The sequence below is a fragment of the Gambusia affinis genome, linkage group LG05, assembly GCF_019740435.1.
Source record: "Gambusia affinis linkage group LG05, SWU_Gaff_1.0, whole genome shotgun sequence".
Taxonomy (NCBI): Eukaryota; Metazoa; Chordata; class Actinopteri; order Cyprinodontiformes; family Poeciliidae; genus Gambusia; species Gambusia affinis.
In genome coordinates, this window is record NC_057872.1 from 253744 (window position 1) to 271449 (window position 17706).

At 40.8% G+C, this 17706-nt stretch overlaps 1 protein-coding gene across 5 annotated transcripts; it reads left to right on the top strand.

Annotated features, from left to right (window-relative positions):
• Positions 1-232: 232 nt before the first annotated feature.
• cnot10 (CCR4-NOT transcription complex, subunit 10) lies at positions 233-17134 on the top strand. 5 transcript variants are annotated; one of them, XM_044116207.1, is made up of 19 exons: positions 233-473; positions 3546-3637; positions 7401-7562; positions 7646-7796; positions 7964-8103; positions 8476-8550; positions 8637-8720; positions 8946-9063; positions 9244-9381; positions 9603-9805; positions 12082-12203; positions 12377-12556; positions 13373-13453; positions 13530-13643; positions 14644-14774; positions 14853-14885; positions 14966-15093; positions 16083-16158; positions 16848-17134. In XM_044116207.1, exons 1-19 carry the CDS (start codon positions 458-460, stop codon positions 16988-16990), a joined length of 2187 nt encoding a protein of 728 aa, XP_043972142.1. In that variant the 5' UTR covers positions 233-457; the 3' UTR covers positions 16991-17134. The 5 variants fall into 5 exon arrangements, with proteins under 5 accessions (XP_043972142.1, XP_043972141.1, XP_043972137.1 ...); XM_044116206.1 differs by having other exon boundaries at positions 7967-8103; positions 9244-9393; positions 14969-15093; XM_044116202.1 differs by having other exon boundaries at positions 234-473; positions 9244-9393.
• Positions 17135-17706: the final 572 nt, after the last annotated feature.

The window sequence follows — 17706 nt, forward strand, 5'->3', positions numbered from 1 at the left end:
TTGTTTCACCTCTGAAATATTTTTGCAGTTTCCCTTATTGTGATACCAGAACTATTTCACTTAAATTAAACATTTACTGTACTTTATGTATATACATATGTACAGATATATTTACGTATATATTTACACATTAATTAAATCCCCATGAATCACACTCCATACCAGTTGGTGACGGTGATGTTTTTTGGAACCGCCAATAAAACTCAAGAAGAAGAATGTTTACCAACAAGGGGCGCCACTGAGTTCCTGAACGGTTTAGGATCGTCATCAAACACCAAAGAAGAATATGTTAGAGCATATGAGATAATTTGGCTAACAGTTTTGTTTATGTATTTGAAGATATTAAGTGTTTATCCGCCACTTTTCTATGTAGTTTAGTTAGCAGACGTTGTTTAACGTGACCTAATTTTGACAACAGCCTAATATTTTCTGATTATCTTCAAGACCTCAAGTAGGAATGGCAGAGAACAGCGGTGAGTTTCTCAGTTTCTTACAGGCTAAGTGGTTAGCTATGCTAACGTCAGGTTGGTGACCAGATGACGAAAAGCAATTATTTGCCAACGATATTTTAAAGGAACGTTTTGATGCTTGCACTTTGTTTAGCTGTGACCCTGGACTTTTTCCAAACATCAAACATTTCTTTCAACTATAGGCCGGTGTCGCTCTATGCATTGTCTCAGCCACCAAACAGCTTCTGGTTCCCTCAATACCCAACATAGAGGCAGCTTAACGCTTTTATCTGATGTCTCTGAAAGTAGCCCAGAGATAATCCAATGGAGGAGTTGATAATACCCATATTTCGTTTTCTGGGGACGGAGAACGCCGGTCATGAGGATGTGATGTGTACTTTGTGCGGTGCAACGTACTCACTGTACTTTTCACAGCCACATTTAGATAGTACTTTAACAACTCTGTGGAAAAATACCTGCAACAAATTGTATACTAAGTTAAATATTCCCTGAACCTTTCAACCTGCTATGATGCATCAAATTCAGTTCAAATTTAAATATACTAAATCGATCCCACAGGGAAATTAAGTATTGTTGCCCATTAATTCAGATTCTTCAAAGAGTTATTTTAGACAGTGATCGCTGTTGGCAGGAAGGGGGGGATCCTTGGGAACCACTGGACTGATAGAAGATCTGCAGCATCTTGCTGCAAACCTTGAAGGATCTTAGCTTCCTCAAGAAGTCCAGTCTGCTGTACTCAGCCTCTTCTCCATCTCTGATTCAACCAACAACTGCAGAGTCATCTGAGTATCTCTGCAGATGACAGAAGTCAGACTTGTGCTGGACGTCTGAAGTGTAGAGTGAAAAGGAATGGTGAGGGTACAGGGCCCTGTGGTGCTGCTGTGTCCTTCAGTCTCACAAACTGTGGTCTGTTTGTGAGCTGGTCATAGATCCAGGTGATTGTTGAGGACTCCGCCTGTGTCTTCTGGAGTTTCTCACAGACTGAATTGTGTTAAATGCTGTGGAGAAATCAAAGAACATGATCCTCACAGTGCTGCCCGCTTTGACCAGATGACAGTGGGTTTGTTGTGAATGATGGCATCATCAACTCCAGATCCACAGCGATAAGCAACCTGCTGGGGGTCTTGATATGTCTTTGTCTGCTTAGTCAGACGGGCCACCAGGAGTTTCTTCTTTACCTTCATGATGTCGGTTGTCAGGGCAACAGGTCTATAGTCATTTATCACTTGTCGGTCATTAACTATAGACTGAAAAGTAAGTTTTCTCTGGAACTGGAACCAGGCAGGATGTCTTCCACAAAAACAGAACCTTCTCTTGGGTCAAGCTGGGTCTGATCAGAATGACTCAAGGATTCTGCCAATATGAGACTCTTGTCCAGGTGTTTCTCTATCTATAGCATGCTTATGGCCCTTTATATGTGTTGCTAGTCAGGGGCGGAGCGTCTGGGGGAAGCAGAACATGACTTCAAGGATCCAAGCCTTTATCACTTCTGATGAGAGCTGGCGTGTCTTCTCCTGTTGAGTATGGTGTTTGAAGGATTATACAGTTTGGTGTCCCAGTAGATTATATAGTAGGCTGCCCCAAACAATGTTGACTTATGGTTGCTAAATTCTTTATAAGACCGACTGATTTTAGTGACGTAGTGGGTGTATAATATTGAATAAAATGTTGTGCTAGATGACTTTAGCTTTATTTACATTTAATTTTATGACACAAAATTACAAGTGGATCGTCCATATTGTCTCTAAGTGTATTCTGGGTAAAGCTTGTCACCAGGCGTCCAACAACATCATCATCAGTCACTTGGCAACAGATGGCAAACTAGCTAGAGCATTTCTACGGACTAAGTTAAAATGAGTGGAGCTCCATGGAGCGGCAAAGTGAAAAGGATTGAAAAGAGAGAAAGGAAAAGCCAAAAACTGGACGCATATTTTGTTCCTCTTCTTGGGGATGAACTTTTTTGTTGGCAACGATTTAGACCCGCCAAAACTGGCAGTCCAGTGAAGGAGCAGGTGTTTATGCCGAGAATTGCATCCCCTCTGTCGGGAGCGCACATCGCTCTAAACTCTCGCATATTGATGAGAAAACGGACTGAAATATAACCGAAGACGAAATTTTTAAAGATACTCGTAACATTATCCGTTTCTTAACCATGTAAGCCCTAAACCGGTGGGTTTTATATCGCAGATTAATTGAAATAAGTACGGTTTTTACACCTTTATTGAGACAAATGAGTCGAACGCTTTTCAGTCAGTGTCTGATGAAAATGTTCTCCGCAGGTGGTTTTCTTTTAACACCATTATGTAGAACATTTTATATCATCCTTAACTGTCTAATAAAATTTATAGCAGTAGCTATGAGGGGTTATTGTTATATTGAAGTTCTTTTGAATACAGCCAATACTTTAAAACACCACAAATTAGAAGAAATCAATTATACAATAGGATTAGGATTGTTTTTTGACATTATTATTATTGTTAATATTATTAGTGATTATTTTTTTACTATTTGCAAACCCTGTTAGGAGGGATGATTTCAAAATATTTCCAGAGTGAAGGAATCTCCTGTTTCTTGCTGGTTCCATTGCTGACACACATTCATCCTAACAAGTTGTGGTCAGGAAGCAGTGTTTTCAAAGGTCACCTCATGTCATCAAGTACATGCTGGATTACTGGAGACAGAAGGATATATCAACCTTGTTTATGCCCTGGTTCAGATGAATTGACACAGATCCTAATTCTGTTGTTCCAATTCCAGTGTGGGTTCAGCCATGCTCACTGCTTCCAACTGTGGAGAAATAACTCTGGCCATGTGTACAAGATGCTTTCTTCATGAATGTTTTGTGTGTTTCTTTAGGAATTTAACTGTTTTTTGATTATTCTCTAGCTATGATTACAGTTATATTTATGTTTTCTACTTGTCACTAGGTAGGATATACATTTGATGAGCTACTTTTTATGCTCCTTATTCTGCCTGTAACTTATTGTAAAGCTGGACAAGCCAGGTCTAATTTCTACCATAAATATTGTAATGCAGCGTTTGGCACATTTTAATCTGTTTGTTTGAATTGAGCAGAAATAAACGAGGCAAAACATAACGGCTCGCTGTCCAGTGGGATGACGGACCAGGAGAAGGAGATGGCAACGAGTGCATACGAAGCTTTTCTGGTAAATATTGTCTTTTGATGTTTTTGGGGATCTCAACATAATCTGTCTGTTTTCAGATTTCCTGTGCCAAATATGTAAAGCTGCAGACATAATAAAAGGAGCAAAAACATGAATTATAGAGACTAATAACATGAGAATGAATGAATGAATGAATGAGAATGATGTTTGTAAATAGGCCTGCCACGATAACAAATTTTGCTCAGCGATTAATTGTCTCAAAAACTTTTGCGATAAACAATAATATTGTTCGAAGACCTTTATACACTGATTTAATGGATATGACATAATAATACATGCGATTTCCTGCCAAAGATAGATACACTTTATTTTCAAAAGAACATTTAATACTGGAATTGGAAAACAAAATGAACAAAACAATCAAAAATAAAATGGATTCTTAGTCTCCATTAACAACAAATGTACTAGAATTAAAACTAAACAACATAAAGCCAAAGTGTAAATAAATACTGGATTCAACCAAAAGAGTTCAGATTATGAAGTCTGTAAACCATATTGTCCTTCAGTAATCATTAGATTTAAATAGAGAAGATGGAACATCGACTACCTGATGCAATAGTTCACACTACACGTTAGTTCACTCCTACATTTTATCCTTAAGACAATCTTAAAACGTTGATCGTTCTAAGATTGTCTTGTGATTTTATAACCGATCATCCTGCAGTGTGTGGTGTGTTACAGTAGATCATTGTGGCCCTCTGATCTAAATCAGGGGTTTTCCCCAATGGGAGCTTAACGCAGCCTGTTGAATGTGACAGGTAACCAATCAGAAAGTGAGGATTCTCCTCCGGCTTTCTGAGGGGAAATTACAGAGGGGAATCCCAAACAGCTGACAAAGGCAACATTGGAGATGATATGTGGAAACAACATTAATATTTATAAACAGTTGGTGTAAAGAATATAGAAATGACAATGGGAGGAGTTGGAGTGAAATTGCTACCAGTTGATGAACCCGGTAACTTTTCAGCTGTTCTTCATTAACGTGACATAAATAGGTTCTAATGATTTTCATTCAGTCAGGACGTTACACTGACACTAGAGTAGGCCTGTCACGATAGCAAATTTTGCTGAATGATTAATTGTCTCAAAAAACTATTGCGATAGACGATAGTATTGTTTGAAGACCTTTTTACACTGATTTAATGGAAATGACGTAATAATGCATGCGATTTCCTGCCAAAGATGGGTGCACTTTATTTTCAAAAGAACACCCAACACTGGAACTTAGAAACAAAATAAACAAAACAACCAAAAATAAAAATAAAGTTGATTCTCAGTCTCCATTAACAAAAATGTACTTGAATAAAAACGAAATAACATAAAGCCAAAGTGTAAATAAATACTGCATTCAACCAAAAGAGTGCAGATTATGAAGTCTGTTTACCATATTGCCCTTCAGTAATCATTAGATTTAAATAGAGAAGATGGGCACATCGACTACCTGATGCAATAAAACTTTGATCGTTCTAAGATTGTGGCTTGTGATCATCCTGTAGTGTGTAGTGTGTTGTGGCGCTCCGATCTAAATCAGGGGTTTTCTCAGCTGGGATTGTTAACGCAGCCTGTTGAATGTGACAGGTAGCCAATCAGAAAGCACAGATTCTCCTCCTGCTTTCTCAGGGGGAATTACAGAGGGGAATCCCAAACAGCTGAAACGGCGCAACCCGAAGTCCAGCGGACATTGGAGATGATATGTGGAAACAACATTAATGTTTATAAAACATTTTGTACAAAGAATATAGAAACAACGAGGGGAGGAGTTGGAGCAAAATCGCTACGTTGATGAACCCAGTAACTTTTCAGCTGTTCTTCGTTAACGTGACATAAATAGGTTCTAATGATTTTCATTCAGTCAGGACGTTACGCTGACACTAGAGCTACATGCGTTGCAGGTAGATTGTAGTAAAGCATTGATTAATGCCTGGTTTTAAAATTAGTTAGCTGGACTTGTAGCCATTTTGTTGTGCCCACTGTTGGACATCACACGGCACATCGAACCCGATCGAACCGTTATACCTAGGATTTCTGTCGGCTAATGTGTGATCTCAGATTTTGAAAATGGGCCGACAATCGACCGACAGCACTAAGATGGTGTCGTGTGCGCTGGGCATTACACTAAGGAAATGAGGAAGGGAGGATCAGTGGAGAGCACCGGAGTTGAGCCTCTTTTCATTTAGGGTCATCAACAGAAAGAGAAAAAGGCTGGAAGAGACGATAACGGCGATAATTAAAATGACGTAGATAGTTTTAATTTATCGTACGATTAATCGATTTTTCGTTTATCGTGACAGGCCTACGCTAGAGCCACATGCACTGCAGGTAGATTGTAGTAAAACATTGATTAATGCCTGGTTTTAAAATGACTTCACTGGACTTGTAGCCATTATTTTGTTCCCATTGTTGGACACCACACCGTTATACCTAGGATTTCTGTCGGCTAATGTTTGGTTTCTCAGGTTTTGAAAATGGGTCGACAATCGGCCGACAGCTCTAAGAGGTGTAGTGTGAACTGGACATTAAACTAAGGAAATGAGGAAGGGAGAATCAGTGGAGAGCACCGGAATTGAGCCTTTTTTCATTTGTCATCAACAGAAAGAGAAAAAGGCTGGAAGAGACGATAAAGCCGATAATTAAAATGACGTTGATACGCTAGTTTTAATTTATTGTGACAGGCCTATTTATAAACAGTGATAGCCTGGCCATTGCCTTCGTAAGCAGTTCCACTGGATTCTCATCCTCCTTCAGTGTTCCACCTGGGTTTATCACATTGAGTTTATTTCTCAAGATGCATTTAATCCTGGCCAGTCAGCAAACAGAAGGACAAGTTGTGAACGATGACGGTGATTTTTTTTTTGTGCTGTTTTTAATTGTAATTGGTCTATTATTGTACTTTAGCAATGGCAGCAGAGGAAGTGAATGAAATGTTGAGGTTGTGTTGGCCATCCTTCATGATTGAGAAGTTTAAGTCAGAGCAAGAGGAATGCTTAAGACATTTTATTGCTGGCAAAGAGAATCAACAGAGATCTCAACCTAATTGTGGTTCTACACACTATTAGGTTGTTTCTAGTGTCACAGCCCATCAGTGGTCAGGTTAATTCAGACCCAACTGTTTTAGGATGCGTTTACACCCAACACATTTGGTCCACTTTAACGGTTTCCTCCGTTGGTCCAGACCCGTCCTTCATGTGCAAATCCACTCAAGCGAACCCTTGGACCCAGACCCATTTTATGTGGTGGTTTTGGTTCGCTTGTGTGAACGCAGACCAGCCTCGACCCAAACAAAGTACGAGAAAAACAACTACAAGAAATATAACTTTTTGGACTTTGTGAGCCTCCTTTACTTGACATTCTGATAACCATAAGCCTTTGGTGTTGCTAGTGCTACTCCTGCTATTGGTTGGACAGGAATTGTACCTCATCTTCTGTTTCCTGTTTAATGGCGCTGCTGCCAGCAGGTTGTGGGTCAGAACATGCAGAGCATCTCGTCTTATTCATCTGCAGCTGTTACTAACGCCATTCCAAAATTAGAAATATTTCAGCACAAAACATGTGTAGAATGATCTGTAGGTATAAAAGCAATGCATCAAGCAGGACCTACAAGGGAGTTGTCCTGATGGTAATTGATTAATAAAGATAGTCAGTAAAAGAGTTTCTGGACTTTGCTGTGTGTTTTTTATAGTTTACTATAACATAATTCCCCCCACCTGCTCCAGATTTGTGAGATTGTCCAACATCCTCTTCATAGGCTGGAAAGTATGACGAGTCTCTGAAACAGCTTGAAGCCTTGCAGGAGCTCAACAATGAGGACTACAAAATTTCTTTGAATAAAGCTGTTTTAGAGTTCTACAGAAGTGGCCAGACTGCGACGGGTTCGTTGAAGCAGACCCTTTCAGCGATGAAGAATCAGGTAAAACTACACATCTGTGTCTTCTCTTCTACACACACACACACACACCTGTGTTTGTTCATGACCTGAGCTGTGTGTCCCAGCTTCACACAGCCACAGAAGATGTTGATGGCTTGGATGATGTGGAGAATAGTTTGCTGTACTATAACCAGGCCATCATCCACTACCACATGCGCCAGTACTCTGAGGCCATCTCTATAGGAGAGAAGCTCTACCAGTTCCTCGAACCATTTGGTATGTTGTGCTGCTGGTCACAGTCCCTGCTGCTCTTTCAGCAGCAACAGTTTAATGTTTTTGGTTTTGCTTAAGAACCTGATGATGTGTTTTTGAATGATAACTGGAATGTGGCTTTTTGCACATGAAGGCCTTTGACTTGGAGTTAATTATTGTATTTGTTCTAGAAGAGAAATTTGCCCAGTCGGTGTGCTTCCTGTTGGTGGATCTCTACCTGCTGACATTCCAACCAGAGAAGGCGCTCCACCTGCTGGCTGTTCTGGACAAGATCTCTGTACAAGGAAGCAACAAGAACGGCAAGGCAGAGGTAGTTGACCGCTCTGCCAAATGGAAAACAAAGATTTAGTTGTTGTTCAGAGTAAGACAATTTACACACAGTTAGTCCTGCCACCAGAACACATTTTGCTGGACAATAATTCAAATTCAAAATTACTTTATTAATCCCAAAGGGAAATTAAGCACAATATATTTACAAAATATCTATATAAAAATAAACACTGAGATATTCATATTCCTCAACCAGCTGCACTTCTTGATGGAGTTGGTCAGATCTAACCTTGTTCCTCCTGAAATCAACAATCATCTCATTAGATGACGTTTCTCCATTAAAGCTGCGTGGGAACCATAAGCTCAGGAAAATGTCAGAATATTGTGAATTATAAGTGTTTATATTTTTTAGAGCAACAACTCTGGGTCAAACCAAAAGGTGGAGTTTGTAACAATGATGGAAGCGGCCAAATCCAAAATCCATCAGGTAGGAATGCTGGTCAGTGTAAACATGATCTGCTGTTCAGGTTCTCCCCTGATTCACCAGCTGCCTGTTCTTGGCTTTCTTTCCAGTACAAAGTGAGGGCGTACATTCAGATGAAGTCCTCCAAGGCCTGTAAGAGGGAGATTAAATCAGTGATGAACACAGCAGGAAATGTGAGTATCCATGACAACCCTGCAGCAGGAAACATTTGGGGCAAAGTTGGACGAAGAGAAGAGTTGACCACTAGTAAACTTTTAGTGCTTAAAGTCATACACAGAGCTGTGGGACTTTAGGCAGATCCTTGTCTAAACCATGTTGTCTTCTTTATGAGCGTAGAGAGGAGGAGAGTTTTCAGAGAACGCCTCCCAGCTCCTTCTCTCCTGCCTCTTCTCTTCCAGTCTGCCCCCTCTCTCTTCCTCAAGAGTAACTTTGAGTATCTGAGAGGAAACTACCGTAAAGCGGTGAAACTGCTGAACAGCTCCAACATGGCAGAACATCCTGGACCCATTAGAACCGGTGAGATCTGCTGACCTCCAGCCTGCAGTCAGATCCGTGAGATCTCCATTCATTATGTCAAGCTGTTATTTTAAACTCGTATGCACGACACTTCACCATGGCAACAAGCAGGAAGTGTTTTGTCAGGTTGAGGGCCGTGTCCATGCTGAGGCTCTGGGCTGACCTTTCTGTTTGATCCAGGTGAATGTATTCGCTGTATGTTCTGGAACAATCTGGGCTGCATCCACTTTGCAATGGGGAAACACAACCTGGGCATCTTCTACTTCAAGAAGGCGCTGCAGGAGAACGATCACACTTGTGCACAACTGGGAGACGGAGGCAACAATCAGTGTAAGCTCCAGAACCCAGACTGTTTCTTTCCATGGTGACTTTGATTCATCCCGTCATGCTTTATGGGTCTACCTCTGACTGCAGTCGTGTTAAGAAAACTGAAGCAAAATGGAACAAACTGGATGTTGTTTTTTTATCTGGTGATTATCTATTAGATTTGAATCCAGTAACAGTCACAGCAGTTCTGAATGCTTACTTTCTGTCTCCAGGTAAAAGACTGTCAGGTGTCCCTATGTGCGCCCTGCTGTCCAACAAGCGGTATGAGTTGCTGTATAACTGTGGCGTCCAGCTGCTGCACGCCGCCAGGCCGCTGGCAGCCTTCGAGTGTCTGATGGAGGCCGTTCAGGTTTACCACTCCAACCCGCGCCTGTGGCTGCGCCTGGCTGAATGCTGCATCTCTGCTAACAAAGGGGTATGTTCAGCTTTCATCCACCAGCTGCTGAGTTAAGGATTTTAAAGATCAGCTCTCCGGTGCACCCTTCTTTAGCACCGTAGGAATTGGTGTATGTTAGTGAATCACAACTCAAAACTAAAGCTAACTTTGTTTTCCATCCATCCATCCATTTTCTTACATCCTTTGTGGTCAGGAGGGCTGCTGGTGCCTAACTCCAGTGGTCAGCAGGTGAGAGGTGGGGTCATCTGGACAGGTTTCCAGTCCATCACAGCTAATTTTGCTTTATGAAATTCAAATGTAAATATCTTAGATGGTTTGAATGAAAAAATTACATAAATTTAAAATATTATTCCAGACATGTGTTCATATCTCCTTCGTCAAACCATGTAAAAAGTGAAATAATAAGGAAAGGTGTTTTTGACAACAGACTTGTTTTCAAGTTGGGACTGTAAGACTGGAGCTACTGGTTTAATGGAGTAGTTGCTTCCTCCTAGGACTGTCACAATAACAAATTTTGCTGAGCAATTAACTGTCTCAAAAATTTTTGTGATAAACGTTAATATTGTTTGAAGACCATTTTAAACTCATTTAATGGTAATGACATAATAATGCAAGCAATATCCTGCCAAAAATGGATGCACTTTATTTTCAAAGGAACTCTTAACACTGGAACCGGTAAACAAAACAACCAAAAACAAAAATAAAATGGATTCTCAGTCTCCATAAACAAAAATGCACTTGATTAAAAACTAAACAACATAAAACCAAAGTGGAAATAAAAACTACAGATTACAGTGCAGATTATGAAGTCTGTAAACCATACCACCTTACTTCAGTAATCATTAGATTGAACATCGACTACCTGATGCAATAGTTCACTCCTCCCTTAAGCCCAGTTCAAAAAACACAAGATTTATATATATATATATATATATATATATACACAGTACAGACCAAAAGTTTGACACACCTTCTAATTGAATTCAATTAGAAGGTGTGTCCAAACTTTTGTGGACAGTTGTGCGATCACCAACTGTGCGGATCTTTCTTGCTTATTTGATCACCAAACGAGATCGCAGCCTGTTGAATGTGACAGGTAGCCAATCAGAAAGTACTTTCTGAGGGGAAAGCACGAACGGCCAAACAGCTGACATGGCGCAACCCAAAGTCCAGCGACATCGTCTCCAACGCCGTTTATTCAACATTTTGTGCAAAGAATATCCACAAAAATAACAAGGCGGCAATTAGAGCGGAATTGCTACCAACACCTTTTCTTTTTTGCTACATTTTTTATGGTTTAAAATAAGTTCACAAACTATCGCTATTGTGTCTACGTCATCACTCGTCTGTTCACTCTAAATTCGCGTGTGATATAGTGGATTTTGACGGGATTTTCTGTCTGAAATCTGACTGTCGTTGAGAGAAATCGGTTCTTGTGTGTTGTGTTGCTCTGCCTTGTGTCTGGACATATGGCCCGGTCGAACCCGTTACACCTATGATTTTCTGTCGGTTCATGTGTGATCTCTCAGGTTTTGAAAATGGGCCAAAAGTGTGTAGTATGAACTGGACACTACACTAAGGAAATGAGGAAGGGAGGGGTCAGTAGAGAGCACCGGATGTGAGCTTTTTTTCATCCATAGAAAGAGAAAAACGCAGAAAGAAACGATAAAACCGCTAAATTAAAATGAGGTCAATAACTTTAATTTATTTACAGGCCTACTTCCTGCAACACAACTTCACACAACCCAACTTTGGAATTTTTTTTTTTAATCAAAATATTTTTATGAAGGTATTTTACAAAAACAAAACATTACTAAAAACAACAGGACTACATAGAAAAGGAAAATCATCAAACTCCACCACAGAGCAGAGATCTGACTGTCAGAGATCTTGACTTGCATGCCTGCCATCTGCTGGCAGAATGTGGCAGAGCAAGACAAAAACAACTGGAAACTAGACTTCATAGTAATGAGACGTGAATAAAACCTAAGGCCATTCTTTTGTTAATTTTAGTTGCTTTTGTGAATTTGTCATTACAGTTTAATTTGTTTCAGTTCAGTGACTACAGTACTGAACAGAGGCTCAGTCTATGAATGAAATTTCCATTCCATACAGTCAAAAACTTTTTCCACATGAATGGAAGAACATGTTCTGGACTGTTCAGGATATTGTGGAAATGTTGTCAACTGCAGAATTTAACTACATAGGAAATATGTTTATGCTTTGAAATATAATATGTTACAACTGGGCAGCATAGTTTGTGAATATGTTGTGATGTTTGCTAATGTTTCCAGGGCTCCGAGCAGGAAAGCAAGAGTTTACCTAGTAAAAAGGGAATAGTCCAGTCTGTAATTGGACAAGGATACCATCGCAAGATTGTTCTGGCATCACAGTCTTCACAGAACACCAACTACAGGTCAGTCAGACGTCCTTCAACCCTGAAATTCCAATATGAGATTACAGGTTGAGATGCTTACAACAGGAAAGGTGAGTGGGAAAGACTTTAACTTGTCATGTAGGAGGCAGTGAGCTGTTGGATGTCAGGAGCTGATCCAGATGCTGACTCTGCATTCTGCTGTCTCTGTTCAGTGAAGGCCAATCTGCTGCCATCCCTGTAGCCAGTATGGAGTTTGCTGCCATCTGCCTGCGGAACTCCCTGCTGCTGCTGCCCGAACACCAGCAGCCGGACGCCAAGGCTGAAAGCGGCTCCAAGAACTCCAGCCAATCAGGGAGCACCGAGAGCGGCAGTGAGAACAGTGACCCCTGCAGGTCAGAATAACCCGTGTACCATTACATCTGAATTTGTGTGGGTAATAACTTAATAACTGAACCTTGACATGCTTAGAGTTGCATAGGATGATTTGCATTTATTCATCATAACAGTTTTACTCACTTTTATCCCAGCCTGTGCCAACCTGAATTCCACTCATATATAGATGAAGCCAATGAATTTCTTCCTTTGTGGGTGTTTTATTCTTCTTATGGGTAAATGTCAGACATTGCTCTCCTTAAAAATCACAGGCACACATTATGATGTCTAGGAATGAATTAAAAGGTTTATTGGAAGTCTAACTGTAGATTTGTTTTAGCTGAGATGATGTCTGTCAGGTCTGTGGCTCACTGGGGATTGTGTCCAAAACACAGAAACCTGAGAAGAAAGAAGACATCATGGTTTCTGGACAATTACAACATAATCAGAAAGAAGTCACTTTAACAATGTCAGTTTTTGGTGGCAGCATCATGTTACAGTTTGCATTTAGAGACACTGCTGATCATGAAACTACAGCTGCCAAGAAAACCAGCGTTGCTTCAGGGCTAAATGTCTCTATGGATATTCACTGGTTTCCAAGCAGTTCTCCAAATATTCATCATTCCATACAGTTTATTATAGAACATCATTCCACAACATGGATAATCTGCAGGCTTTTTCTGCAAAAGAAAGAAAACTTTGATTTATTGCGCTTTAAAAGCTTTTCAATTTTATGCTTTATTCACACACTGCACTAAGATGTTCTTCAGGACTGGATGATGCTGTTGATTGTGACATGGTGTGTTGTTGTTGTTGTTGTTGTTGTTTGTTTGCAGTGGAAAAAGTCAGGAAGCTGATAAGTTTTTTTCTGCAACTCCATCGTCTCCACTTCGAAAACAGGAGGTGGAAAACCTCAGGTAGAGACAGTGAGCCATGATGGTGTTAGGATGATTGTTTGCTGTGCTGTGATGTGTAACCAGAGCTGGTCTGCAGGTGTTCCATCCTGGCTTGTAGTGCCTATGTGGCTCTGGCCCTGGGAGACAACCTGCTGGCTCTGCACCACGCTAACAAACTGCTTCATCAAACCAAAGTGTCTGGCTCCCTCAGGTAAGCATCATCATCATCATCATCAGCAGCAGCATCAGCTCTGCCTACAATACATGACATAACTTTGTTAATCCCATTCAGACAGCAATTCTGAATTAGGAAGCAAAAAAAGATTTTGCAAACTTATCTTGGTCCTTCCTATTTGTTCCTCCAAATAATGAGGGGCAGGATTGTTGGCACACTGGACAGTCTGAATTGTGTCCTGAAGTGAACTGGAAACCAGTGTGTGGTGTGTGCAGGTTCCCATGTAGCAGAATGTTGGACCAGAGAGGAATTTGAATAACCCCAAACGTTTCATAGAGGAGATTTAAGAGACAATGAGAGCAGAGTAGCAACTATTTATTCAGATCTTTTGGAAAGGAAGAGTAGCTTCAGATGAAGGTGAATGTTAGGATGTAAACCAGATGTTTTTATTATCTTCACTGTTTTTATTGTTTTCCAGTGGTAAAATGAGTCCAGGCCGGTTCTGGTTGGAATCAAGTTTTTGTTTTCAGTACCTCTGCTGAACATTTTGCCCCTTTCTGGATGTGAGCCTGTTGTGTGATTGATCAGATGTCAGTCGGTGCCAGGAAGCGTTTACTGGCTTCCAGCTGCTTTTACTATGTGTTTTAAAAGTTGATTTGTTCTTTAAGTCTCCAGTGTCTGTAGCCGGTCAGTTGTCCCAAACACGGTGAGGAAGCTGAGAGGTGGCTGTGTGTTCCAGGGTATAAGAACCTAAAGACCTTCACTATGTCTTCATGTCATATAGGACCATTGGGATTGTCTGATTTGCTGTTTTGCTAGCAAGCAATTGAGCGGCTGTCTTAAGTTTTTCAACCCTGGTCTTCAAGGCACACTGCCCTGCAAGTTCCCTGCATTCCCCTGCTTCAGCACCCAGGATTCCTACTGATGGTTGATTAACAGGGTTTTACTGAATTGCAATCATCTGAATGGGGTGTTGAAGCAGAGGAACATCTGAAACAAACAGGTCAGTGTGACTCTGTGCCTCTTCTTCCTTCAGGTTTCTGGGTCACCTGTATGCCGCTGAAGCTCTCATCTCATTGGACAGAATATCTGATGCAATCACTCACCTGAACCCAGAGAACATCAGCGACGTGTCACTAGGCGTGCTTAGCAGCGAGCAGGACCAGGGTGTGTGGACTCTCACACTTCCGTAAACTACTCCAAACATTTTCCTTTCTTAACAGTTGCCTCATTTTTTATCTACAGGACATGAGAAAGGAGATGAGCCCATAGAGCCATGTAAGTCATCATCATCCTGCAGCACTCTAACTAGTGAAATGATTACTGAATGTTGAGTGATGTGGCTCCCTGTTGTGCAGCAGCTAAGAAGATGCCGCTGTTTTACCCCAGCAGTGTGGCAGCAGCGCAGGCCATGATGCTCTTCAACCTGGGCAGCGCCTACTGCCTGAGGAGCGAGTATGATAAGGCCCGCAAATGCCTGCATCAGGTACTCACCTCCACATGTCACTGCCTAATATTGCTGGAGGCCCTTTCACTGTGTGCCTCACAAACTAACACTGCAACACAAACATCAGAAGGGACTGAAGGCCACAGTACAGCAGCAGGCTGGGCCTCGTTGTCCTCAGATTGTTCCTGTTCTTCATTTCCTGGGTGGTTTTCTTGAGGGGTGGCGTGCAGCACCCCCTTTTCTCTCCTCCCCATTTCCTGTCTGCTCTCCATTCAGTTAAGGTCAGAGGATTTAAAAAATACTCCACGCCACATTTGAGTTAGTGAAGGGAGACTGATGGTCCTTCCAAACCCCCCCCCCACTCTCTGGATACCTGCAGGAGTGGGCAGTGGGTGGTCTCTGCCCTGTGGTGGGACGCTGCCTTTAGTGTAGAGTGTGAGCAGTCACAGACTGATGGCAGTACGGATGAGACGGACAGGACAGAAAAACATTTTTACTAATCATTTCTCCACTGCAAGATTTTCTACCACTTCCAGCTCTAACAGGAGAACACCTGCGTCACAAGCTGGCTGGGCGCAGCATGACTTAAGGTGTTATTCAAGTCATCTGTTGAAAATTGTGTTTTTTTTATATTGCATTCATTTCACAGTATTAGCTTTTTCAAATGTTGTGCTGTCCTGGCCAAAGCTCTACTGATCACTAAACACTTCTAGTTTAGGGATCTTTCTTTTCTTACTTGTAAAAATACATCCAATTTTCTGTTTCTCAAAATTGGATATAAATTAAAATTGGGATAATCAAGTTTTGAAATTTGTTGATGGATGGTCCATAAGTACATTCTGGCATCCCAGACTAAACGTAGCTAAAGTTAAACATCCTCACTTCATGAACTGTCACATACACTGTGATGCCTTAAGTGACATTTATACTAAAAATTTCATTTTGCTTGCATTTTAGTTGCTAGGCAGCAAATCTTAACTTATTGCTATGTTTCTCCATTTGGATATATTTGTGTTTTTCTCCATCAGGCTGCATCTGTGATGAACTCCAAAGAGATTCCACCAGAAGCCATCCTGCTGGGCGTCTACCTGGAGCTACAAAACGGTTTGTATTTCTTAAAGCGTCTCAATCTGTTGACGATTAAACTTGTTCAAAGTTCTAAAATATACAGCAGCTTGTTGCTGTTATTTGCTTCTTTTCAATTTATTCTCAAAGTGTGTCTACTTAGTTTTTTGTTCATTACTTTTTGTTCTGTGCAGCTTGAAAAGGTTTTGCTCTATTTGAGCAGCAGGTTGACATCTCAGTCGATCAAATGAAGATCAGAAATGCTTGTGATTTTGATCAGCTCAGTGATTGCCAAGCTGCACACACTACCAGTCAGATGCAGTAATGTCTGGTGATTTGAATCTAGCTTCAATGTTTCAACAGTTTGTTATCTGACAGCTAAACAAATTTGTGTCGTGCAAATTTCAGGTATGCAGACACTTCCTCTGTGAGGGCAAAGCAGATCATGATTTTTCCTTTCTTTGCTTCGTGTGTAGAGCTCGTATTCAGAGGCAACATTTGAAGATCCTGTTGAAAATGAGTTGATGTAACTAAGAACTGACTTTAATACTTGTTTTCTCCAGTATTACTGCACGTGTTGCCATGGTTCAGTTGTCCTTATGTTCATCAGGCATCGTTTTCTCCACTGTGTTCCAGTCTTTGTTTTCAGCTGCACATTTTAAAAGTGTGCTGATCCAGTTTTGATCTGGGTTTCCAGTGATCGCTGAGCTTTTGTCATGTCTCCTTAGGAAACACTCAGCTGGCTCTACAGATCATCAAGAGGAACCAGCTGCTACCCTCGACCCTTCACACGTCCTCACCAGACCCTCGCAAGAAACCTTCCCAGCCCTTCCAGCTGCCCTCATCCTTCACACAAGTTCAACGGAAATAAACCTCTGTAATGACTTCAGCTGCCTGGAGTCGCCCATCAGCCGGCTGTAATCTTTTTGAAGCTTCAGGGAGGACTTGGGATTTAGCTTCAATTTGACTGAGGAGTTTGTGCTGAAATGAAGAGACAATAAATGTATTTACTGTATGTGTGGTGGACTTTGACTAGTCATTTAACTGAATATTCAAATTCGGAAATACTTCATTGATCCCAAAAGGAAATGAACCATTTCATGCATGAATTATGATTCTTTGTCAGGATTTTCTTAAGGCATATAAGGTGGAGGAATAAAAATTTCTAGGATTGTTTTCTAAGTGATCAATTGTTATTTTCTCCAAATATAAATGTATTTGGAAAATACATCAGTAGTCATTCTTTCAGAGTTACTTCAAAGAATGACCAGTAACTCATTCTTACTTATTGCTATATTTAAGTAAGGATGCTTAAATATAGCAAGTATTCTTGCTATATTTAAGCAAAATATGTTTTGCTTTTTTTTTTTTACCTGCAAGAGTTTTCTACAGTAGAAGGAGGGACTGGATTGGTTACTATGCCCTTTTTTCTGTCTGCCATATTGAATTTAACAAAAGGTTTCTTGCACTTGCAGTGGATGGACAGTTGTTGGTGTATTGTGTGATGCACTAGTGTCCACTTCAGGGTCTGTGTGCATTTATAACATAATCCACAAGAAACACAATAAAATGGCCTTTAGATAGCTG

Bases quoted from the DNA above. Each gene is read 5' to 3' on its own strand.
- cnot10 (XM_044116202.1), top strand. The intron at 8,721-8,945 runs GTGAGTATCCAT...CTTCTCTTCCAG, and splicing joins TGATGAACACAGCAGGAAAT to TCTGCCCCCTCTCTCTTCCT. The intron at 15,094-16,082 runs GTACTCACCTCC...TTTCTCCATCAG, and splicing joins CCCGCAAATGCCTGCATCAG to GCTGCATCTGTGATGAACTC.